This window comes from Sceloporus occidentalis, unplaced genomic scaffold (genome assembly GCF_023333645.1).
Source record: "Sceloporus occidentalis isolate IW3139 unplaced genomic scaffold, rSceOcc1.0.p SCAF_4, whole genome shotgun sequence".
In the NCBI taxonomy this organism is placed as follows: domain Eukaryota; kingdom Metazoa; phylum Chordata; class Lepidosauria; order Squamata; family Phrynosomatidae; genus Sceloporus; species Sceloporus occidentalis.
The window spans coordinates 198,825,870-198,836,085 of NW_028316984.1; the positions used below are offsets into that span (position 1 = coordinate 198,825,870).

Below are 10,216 nucleotides of genomic sequence, written 5' to 3' on the forward strand. Positions count from 1 at the left end.
TTTCCCGGCATCCCCCGCGCGGGCAGGCTGGGCCGGGGCCTGCTTAGCCGCCGCCGCCGCTGCTGCCGCCATGGCGTTCACGTTCGCCGCCTTCTGCTACATGCTGGCTCTCCTGCTGACCGCCGCCCTCATCTTCTTCGCCATCTGGCACGTGAGTGCGGGGAGGGGGGGCACGGAGCAAGGCCCGCAGCCAGGTCGTCCTGCGGAGGGAAAGGGAGCCATTGGCTCCAGGGTCCCATCGGGAGAGGAGCAGAGGAGCTCCCCTCAGTCATCGGAGGGATGGCCTTTGGAGGGCTCTCCGCAAGGGGAGGGGGCACGCTGGGGGGCCTTTTGCCAGGGAAGGATGAGTCTTTGGGGGTCTCTTCTGGACTGGAGAGAAGGAGGGGCCTTTGGGGCTCTTCGGGAGAGGAAGGGGGCATTTCTCTGAGGGGCTCTTCAGGAAGGAGGGGAATCCTGTTTTGTCAAGCCCCAAGAAAGAGGGAGGGGGTTTTGGAGGTGTTCCTTTGGGAAGAGGAGGCTTCTCTTGGAGGAGGACCCGGGGAGTCCTCAGGAGGCCTATTGCTTTGGCCACTTTTCACAGTCCCACTTGTTTTTTGGGGAAAGGGGATTGTATGGGGGGGGGCGTCTGTCAGGTGAAGATGAAGTAGAAGGGAAGGGCGAAATGGGGGAACATTTGGCTGGGAGCTGCTCCCTCTTTCAGCCATGAGTTGCATAAGAAAAATGTGCTGCCCTAACCATTGCTTTCTGCCTTGGGGAGGGAATTGGCTTGAGGAGAGTCACTGTGGGTCGAGGGAAATCAGAGAAGGCGTTGGGGGACGGAGGGAGGGCTGCTGGTGGAAGCGGGGGAGCCTTGGAGCTGATGGGGGTAAGCCCTGAGGCAGTTGGGTGGCTCTGTATCTGAGGCCCCAGGAGAGCAAGTGGGGTTTAGGTGAAACCGCTGCTGCCTAAATGACAAGGTCTGTGGCTGCAGAGAGAGAGAGAGAGAGAGAGAGAGAGAGGGCCACTCAGCCTCCTGCCGCCGCCTCCAGGGAGAAGGCCTGCCCTGTCCTCACTAAACCTCCCGGTCATTCTGGTGAGACTGAGATCAATCCCTCTCCCAAAGGTCTTATCGCTCCCACAGGTTCATAGAGGGAGAGGTGCAGTCTTTCAGTGCATCGACTCTAACTGAGACACACTTTGCAAGAGGCCTTGTTGCTCTTGGGTCAGCCAGGCCTGAAAAGTGTCTGTCTTCATGCTTCACCTGCCTCACATCTCCAGGGCTGTGATGAGTTGCCATCTAAGTCCATCCTGTTTGTCGTCCCGGGTGTGGATTAGTACAACTTTGGCCAAGAATGTGTCAAAAGTGAAGGTTGCTTCTGCTTCTCAGCAGAGAGGACCCTGTTCAGGGTTGGAGCCCAGGGCGATGAGCATGTCTCTATCTCATGCTGTTTTGGATTTAGTCGCAGTTTGGCCTTTAGACTGGGGCTGCCTTCTCTCATGCAGGTGCCCTGAATATGGGCAAAGGACAGGAACAAGGCATTAAGCATTGCCTTATGAAACTGTAGAGACCTTTCAGACTCTCCTCCTTTTCCAGTTACAATCAGCTACCAAGTCTACATGGCAGCGCAGTCTGCTTCCTCAGCATGACCATTTGGGCTGAGGTTATCGTTGTCCAGGTTGGGTTTGGATCTCTGAAGATGCCAGCCACAGATGCTGGCAAAACAGCAGGAATAAAACTCTTCTGGAATATGGCCCCATAGCCTGAAAAACCCACCAAAAAACTATGGATGTCGTCCATGAAAGCCTTTGCCCTCACATTGTTCATAGCAACCTTGTAGCCATAGAGCAGATGCTGTGGTTATCTTTTATTGACCAGCTAAGTGAGTCCCTAAGTCTTGCATCCTTTGAAGCTGAAGGAGTGCTTTCCCTCCAGATCATTGGAAACAAAGCTGGGGACTGAATTGTCCTGAACTGTGGGGAATGAACCAGGGACACTACTATTTTGGAAGGGGGATTAGGGAGAAGAAACTTGCTCTTGGCTGCTTAACATGATATTGAGATTGAGCCTAACTTCTTGGTACTATTTGAGAACCAAGAGATGTTGTCTCTGAATTTGCCTCTAGGACTTGGCCATTTCAGGGTGTAATGAATGGCCAGGTTTATCCACTGCGGTTGAGCTCTTCTTCCATTGCTACCTAACCACTGCGATTTCATTCTAGATTATAGCTTTCGATGAGCTGAAGACTGACTACAAGAATCCAATAGACCAGTGTAATACACTTAACCCTGTAAGTTTTGCGTGCGAGAGATCTCTTTGCATTAATTCACAGTTTGGCTATATATTAGTACTTAACGTTCATTCAACATACGCCAGTAAAATGTTGTTTGATTATGTCTAATGGATGTAAGATCTCTTGGCAGAATCCTTTCTCTGCCCTCCTTTATTTCCTGACGCTTGAAATTCTGACTTATCTGCTTGTGATCTTGCAAGTGGTCATACTAACATTCTTTCAATCTGCTTTTTACATTTTCGGCACAAAGACAGTTGAAAAGGTTAAAAAGATTAAAAGAGTCAAAATTGCATTAAAGGTGTGTACTGCTTCTTAGTTTAATGTCTTAATGCCACTCTCTTCTTTGTTTTTCATTTGTTGGGAACATCTGTATGCTTCTTTTGGTCAGTGTGCTTGTTCATCTGCTTGTCTTTTGTCGATTCAGGGGATGTATTAACTTCATGGACTTTGCGCATTGTTAAGTTCACTTGCTTAATAAGAGACGGGGAAAACTGTTACATGCTTAAATTCTTCTGTGATTAAGTCAAGCTTACTATCAGTTCTTGGTACCAAGAATCGAATAGATTTAACATTCACATTTAATATATGTCAGGTTCCCTTTAACCAGAGTTTACAAATCTAGCTCAGAATCTTAACTTTGGTTAAGATGGGAACTCCTTTTTGGTATTGGTGCAGGTTTTACTCCAAATCATGCTTCAGGGAATATATGGTGGGGTATGGGGAAAATGCTGTCCTAAAGCTGGTTCCTTGATTTGTAGTACATGGTTTGTATTGCATATGCAATGTATGATTTGTGTTACATCTGCACCAGGACTTTAGGAGATACATAATCAATATCCTTTAAAAACATTCAGTTTAAAACAGAGTTATTTGGGATTGCCTACAGCCCATGAACTCCTCTTCTGATGTCACCCTTCTTGTTGGTATTCAGACTCTGCATTGTCTGTAGAGTCTTTAAGATGGTGTCTCTACAGCCTCCAGCTGGCGTGTATCTGCCGCTAGCTGTTGAAATAGATGGGACTGTTCAGATAGTGAACAAAAGAACTAATTTTATAGATACTAATAAGATGCATGCACTTCCTCAGGAGACTGATAGGCCCAAGTAAAGTGGCCTGATTTCTCATGTGTTGTGTTTCCATTTTGCCAGATCCTGACATCTGATTGAGAATGTTGTTCTCTGAAACCACTCTCTAGACTACATTCAGCTTCAGCAGAACCACTCAGAATGGTGGCTCATGGACTAGTGCCAGTCTGTGAAAGGTTTCTAGGAAAGAAAGAAATGGCAGTAGCCAAATGAGGACCAATATAGTACTGGTCCCTGGCACATTAGACTAAAAATAAGTCACCTGGCCCCACATCAGCCTGAGGGACATTGAGCTAGAGGATTTTACAAAATAGCCCAGGTATCCTGCCACTGTTGAGCCAAAGGGCAGCAGTAGGAACTGGTCTCCATGCTGAATGCAAACAGATCAGTTGGAAACAAGGATAGTGTAGGTGTGAATTACTTCCACAAAGTGGGATATGCGGAGGAGAGCACATGCAGTGACACTGCCTGGATAGTGACTGCGCATGGAACAGTTTACCCTACTCAGTCATCTCTCATTTGATGTGGGAGGGTGAGAAAATGTTCACAGCATTTATGCATTCCCTTATCACAGACTTTAAACCAACAAGTTTTTACCATATGCATGTTGAACATGACTATCAGTGCTTCTCTGAACTATCCGTTTGTTAAACTGTGTTTAAAATGTGTAGGTGAGAGTCTTTGGACTTTCATGTGATTGAATCCTGTTCCTATAAATGTATTCTTGGTCTGGGGAAATATTAGAATTTCTAGTAATTGTATTTGTGAAGCTGGGAGATTTTTCTGCAAACTATGGCCCAAAAGACCCTGCAGAAGTAATCCACTTTGACAACTCTTTAAGTGCTTTGGTTCAGTGCTAAGGAATCCTGGGAACTGTAGTTTATTATGGCACCAGAGCTCTCTCTGACAGAGAAGGCAGAATGTATCACAAAACTACAGTTCCCAGAATTCCCTAGCACTGAGCCAAGGCAGTTTCAGACTGGATTATTTCTGCAGTGTGTTGTGGACCTATAGTGCTCTAGAGTACGTCAGTAACTGCAGGCTCAAACGAATCCAGGATCATCAGCTTCTCTTGGCCTATATGGCTCGTGGTGCCAATTCTTACTGAGTCTGCTGTCCATAATATGCTCCTGTGTAAACAGAATATACATTGTCTGTAGATTCTCACTGGAAAGCATGATGGTTAAGAAGTAAGTAAATTGCAGATTACTTTTATTGCAGTGGAAAAATCCATCCGTGATTCTAGATAATGAGTTAGAAATACCTTTCCAGACCTGTTTACTCCCTTCAGCACTATGGAATTAGCGCTCCTTATAGTTATATCTGAATTGTACTACATTTATGGTTACAACTGGCCAGGCTTTCTAAATATAATGCTTGTTATAGACATTTTCTATGTAGTAATATACACAACAGTCTAGAACTTCAGGATTTAGGTAAAGTGTAGGGCACAGCTTTATCTGAATAGTTCGTGACAACTAAAAGTAATCCAAAAATGGAGAATGGTATGGAATAGTATCATTCCCGAGCTTTGCTTTGAAAGTAGACATTCTTAAAGTTCCATGTAAGTTTCTAGTCCTCCTGATTGTGAAGGCACCTGAGAGAATCGCTTTGTAGAATAGTTTAAAAACACATATTTCAGAAACATTTTTGTAAGAGTAGATGGTTCATGGTTTCCAGAGAATGAACACTTCTAGGGTAAATGTCCTTCACTTGTTTGGGAGATGCAGTAAGCAAGTCTTGTTACTTCAGGATCTCTGGAATTGTTCTCTGCCAAACAGCCGGTCATCTTTTGGGCTGTGTGTTTACCTTTATACATGTTATCCTCTAAATGAGTGTATAGTTTAGACTTTCGTACATACCATTTTAACCCCTGTGTGTTACAGTGAGGTAACGGCTGCTTGCTTCGAGGCAGCTGAAATCCCATCTGTGAGCTCTGGATTGGAGGTAGTGCAAGAGAAATAAGCAGGCATGGCCCAGCTGCTAGTATACTATGGTGAGAGATGTAAGGTCCCTAGAGTAAATCTGATTTTTCCTGGGATAAAAGTTCAAACAAATGAAGATGTTTACAAATCCTCAGATTATTTGATGATGTTCTCTGTCGTATGCCTTTTCAACTTCAGTTCTGTTAAGATGTATAAATGATGTTAAGTGTTTCATAGTGACCAAACAGTTCTTTGTAATTTGGATTAATTGTGTCAAGTTTACAAAGCAATTATCACAACACAGTATTGTGAAATTCTTAATGCTGGCTTCTCTTGTCTAATGCCAGCTTTGTTTGTTGTACCTTTTCTCTTGTTTCTTTTGAACAGTGCCATATATTACTTAAATGATGTGTCGCTCAAATGTCCTAAATGTTGAAATAGAATTGGCTGACTTGTATGTCTTCTTTGCAGCTTGTACTTCCGGAGTACCTTATCCATGCATTCTTCTGTGTTATGTTTCTGTGTGCAACAGAGTGGCTCACGCTGGGACTCAATATGCCATTATTGGCTTACCACATTTGGAGGTACTACTGGGAATGGTTTGCTATTAGTTTACTTGAGGAAGATTTCTTACTGGGTCTTTTAAGTGAATTATTCTAGGGACTTTCTCATGGAATTAAGGATTTTAAAAAAACTGGATTAAAAATTCTAGAGATTGTTTTTTTAAAACAACAACAACCCATAAACAGTTTTTAAAAAGACCAAACACAGTTTTCTAAGAATGAAGAGTATTGTTGCCATGGCCATTCAGTATATGCATATGCATGTGAAACCATGTTGCCCAGAATTGGTTTCTTAGTGTTTAACTTAAAGGAAAGTTGGCTGCATCTGCACTGCAGAAATAATCTGGTTTTACACCACTTTAAGTGCCCTGGACAATGCTATGGAATCCTAGGAATTATAGGTGGTTGTAGCACCAGAGCAAACAACCAACTACGGTACTTTATAGACGGGCCCTATTGGGCACCATCATTACGCATGAGGCGCAGCGCTTCCTGACACGCCTTGCCCCTCGCATGTAACAAGGGTGTAAAAATGGCGGCGCCCTATACACATGGGTGCCGCCATTTTGATGTGATGGATGCCTAGCGTCTGCACGTCTCGGCTTCTTGATGACACTGCAAGTGCGCCATTGGCGCCTTGTGGCATCATAATGGCGCCGTAAAAAGAAACCATTTTTTGTGGCTTTTTGGTGCACGTGGGAGCTGCACGGTTTGTCAGCTGCGGCTCACTCACGCAGCAAACAAGGGCGGCGGAAGACCACCCTTTTGAGCAGTCTGTAAAGCACCTACAATTCCCAGAAATCCATAGCATTGAGACAGTGCAGTTTAAGTTGTGTGAAACTGAATTATTTCTGCAGTGCAAATGAGACTGCAGTTTCTGTCTTATTGTTATCAGACAGGAAGTCAGGAAATGACTTAAATCTAAATTAGGAGTAAAGTATCCTGTATGCTTCTCTGTTCTGTTGGCAGAGCAGAGGAAAATTCCCCTTCCAGTTTTCATTGCACATGACTAAGCCCTTAATTCAAATCCAAACCTCTGTCCTCCTGTCTTCCATTAGGCCTCCTTTTAGAACTGTATGGACACAGAAGATACTCAGGGTCTCCTAGTCTAACCCCTTGCCTCTTCAGGAAATCATCCAACTTCTGTTTAAAAACACTCAACAAAGGCAAACCAAACATCTGAGGCAGTCTGTACCATTGTTGAAATCAGTTGAGGGTTTTTTTGGAGGGGGGCATCTGGAATCCATTAGTTTGGGTCCAACTTCCTAGAGCAGCAGAAAACAAATGTGGGGTCCATACAGACAGGCCAAAATAAAGCTGCTTTGGGTCACTTTGGAGGTATGGTGTTTAAATGATGCATATGTCCTAAGAATCCAGAAGCTGCACCAAAGCCACGCTCCAGTCCTAAGGACTGGAGTGCAGCTTTGGCACAATTTCCAGACTCTTAGGATACATGCATCATTTAAACACCATACCTCCAAAGTGACTTTAAGCAGCTTTATTTTGGCCTGTCTGTATGGGGCCTTGGTTCATCTTCTGTGGTGAGCAAGATAAAAAAGGATCTGGGAACTTTCAATGAGGAATGATTGAGGAAGTTTGGGTATGTTTTGCATGGAGAAGATGGAGAAGTGATATGATCAGAAAACTGTCTACAGGGCTGTTACACAGAAGGTGAATCAAGTTTATTTTCTGCTGCACCAGAAGGTTGGACCCAAACTACACCAGGGGAAGGTGCCAAACTGGGAGAAGGCCTGATTTTGGCCCAAAGCTGCTAACATCGTAAAACATGGAAGCATTATAAACAATATGCATGCTTTTGTTCATAAACAGATACTGTATCAGCAATGGTATAAGAAGAATGGGGCAGGCTTTCAATACCTTCAGCTGGTTGTTAACTTTCAAATGCATGACATATGTTCATATGGGATGGATGTGTTATAGTGGGACTCACAAGATGTTTTAATTAGTAAGTTTGCTAATTAGGCATATGCTTCACTAAGTTTGTGCAATTACCTTTTGCTGAGGTTTTGCTCAGTTCATGCATTTTATAGGCAGGAATCCTTTGAAGGTGGCAGGAGCAAAATTGCAAATTACATGAATGCAAATATATTTTTCTCATTTCTGATTAGCATGATGTCTATGTGTGTGTGGAGATATATATATATATATATATATATATACACACACACATACATACAGAGAGAGAGAGAGAGAATAATTTTTTGGATAGAAAGCATATGTTCATATTGGTTAAATCTGCATTTTCTTTTTAAAAAACCAGCAAACTAATTTCCTGTAGATTTCAAAAATGCAAATTCATTTTTTCGCCAGGTATATGAGTAGGCCTGTGATGAGTGGACCAGGACTCTATGACCCAACGACCATAATGAACGCAGACATTTTAGCATATTGCCAGAAGGAGGGATGGTGCAAACTAGCATTTTACCTTCTATCCTTTTTTTACTACCTATATGGGTAAGTTATCCATTTTTATATATATATATATATATATATATATATATATATATGTATATGTATATGTATATGTATATGTATATTAAATTACAGAAGTTATAATACCACTTTCTGGGTGATGGAAAATTTAAGACAAAACCTCACAATAGTGTGTGTGTGTGTGTGTGTGTGTGTGGTGTAGTGGTTTGAACACTGGACTATGACTGGAGGCCAGGGTTCAAATCCCTGCTTGGCTATGGGCCCGACTGGATGGCCTAGGGCAAGGCACACTCTCAGCCTCAGAAGATGGCAATGGCAGAACCCTATGAAGAAACTTTCCAAGAAAACCTTGTGATAGGTTTGCCTTAGGGTCATCATAAGTCAGAAATGACTTGGAGGCACAACAACAATAACCTCTATATGTGCCTTAAAGTTGCCTTATGGCAACCCCAAAAGTTTCATAGGATTTTTTTGGGCAAGAAATATGTAGAGTTGGTTTGGCCAGTTACTCCCTCTGAAATACAACCTACAACAACAAGTACTGACATGAGCTCACCCTGTTTAGCTTCCAAGATCAGACAGAATCTGGTGCCTCCCAGCAATTAAAATCAAAAGTCTCAGAGCCCATGCATTTTACATCGTCTTTAAAGTATTGTACAGAAGTAATCTTTGGTGCATCTCCCTTTTACGGGGAGTGGGTGAAGTTCTGTAGTCTGGTCATTTTGACTGACAAGGCCTAGTTTAGAAGACATCTCTAATGATCTAATTTCTAGAGCATGGCTTTGACAGATCTGAAAAAGTGAATGAATGTGTAAGGAGAAGAGGATGATACCACAAGTTCATTGGAAGAAGTTGAAAATGGTGGCTGCAACTGTTACCACAATATTGGATGGATAGATAGTGTGTTTAACAGCTTTCCTTGCTAGGGGACTAATGGACACAATACAAGTCTCTGGCTTCAGCTTACTCCATAATCTTAGCTGTGAAGATTTATCATGTAGATGCCTGTATAATACACATTTTAAGTGTAACAGATCTATATATGTATATATGTTTACTTTACTGCTTCTCCTTTTCCCCACAGCATGATTTATGTGTTGGTGAGCTCTTAAATGGCAGTGTCTGGCGGACTTGGTTCCAGCAACATGCATGCAGAAAAGCCACGAAACAAAGGATTATTTTCGAAGAATCTGGTATCAAGATTTAGCTATGGGATCTGGCGATCACTGTTTCAGTAGGGGGGAAATGACATCCACTCTTCTTTCCCCCATCCCAAAATATGTCTATACTCATGGAAAGACTTTTAAACAATTACTGGAGCGTATAAAGTAACAAGTATTACACTATAAATTAATGTAAAGCAGTTGGTTTTGGACAGTTTTGGCCCTGCACTCCATAAGGAACAGCCATACCTTCGATTATAATTGTGTTAATTGCTGTCCCTTAGTATAATAGAGGGTTTTGTTTTGTTTTGTTTACTGGACTTTATAGTGGCTCAGTTGGGTTACAGACTTCCATCTAGCTGTCAGCTGCGAGTACAAAGTGCTTCTAAAGGACCGAACCCTTTTCTGTGTGTTATATCTTAGGTAACCTTTATGTGTCTTATAGATGAATACATGAGTACAATCACAGGAATAATTGTAGTTCTATTTTTTACTATTTGGATATTCTGTCCCTGTAATGTGCATGGCTCAAACCTTCCATATTTACAGCAAGCAATGAAGTCAATAGCCCATGTTTTAATTTTCCAGGCTACGTGGATATTTTGAGGAAAGAGAGTTGTTGGGGAAAGGGTACGTTTTAACTTTTTTAAAAAAGAGATAACATCTTGTGCAACCATCTCAAAGTACCATACATCCTGAATCAAGCATGGCACCAAAAGATAGAACTGCATAGAGAGGCACATAAGCAACAAGGTTG

The 10,216-nt window shown here is 42.7% G+C and overlaps 1 protein-coding gene across 2 annotated transcripts; it reads left to right on the forward strand.

Moving 5' to 3' along the window:
- Positions 1-9,934, forward strand: CNIH1 (cornichon family member 1). 2 transcript variants are annotated; one of them, XM_089522881.1, is made up of 6 exons: positions 1-151; positions 2,199-2,267; positions 2,521-2,568; positions 5,751-5,863; positions 8,174-8,317; positions 9,381-9,934. In XM_089522881.1, exons 1-6 carry the CDS (start codon positions 71-73, stop codon positions 9,406-9,408), a joined length of 483 nt encoding a protein of 160 aa, XP_089379007.1. In that variant the 5' UTR covers positions 1-70; the 3' UTR covers positions 9,409-9,934. The 2 variants fall into 2 exon arrangements, with proteins under 2 accessions (XP_089379007.1, XP_089379008.1); XM_089522882.1 differs by lacking the exon at positions 2,521-2,568 and having other exon boundaries at positions 7-151.
- The last annotated feature ends 282 nt before the right edge of the window (positions 9,935-10,216 follow it).

Coding starts and splice junctions, on each gene's coding strand:
- CNIH1 (XM_089522881.1), top strand. CDS start 71: ATGGCGTTCACGTTCGCCGCCTTCTGCTACATGCTGGCTCTCCTGCTG. Junction 152..2,198: donor TCTTCTTCGCCATCTGGCAC/GTGAGTGCGGGG, acceptor ATTTCATTCTAG/ATTATAGCTTTCGATGAGCT. Junction 2,268..2,520: donor AGTGTAATACACTTAACCCT/GTAAGTTTTGCG, acceptor TTCGGCACAAAG/ACAGTTGAAAAGGTTAAAAA.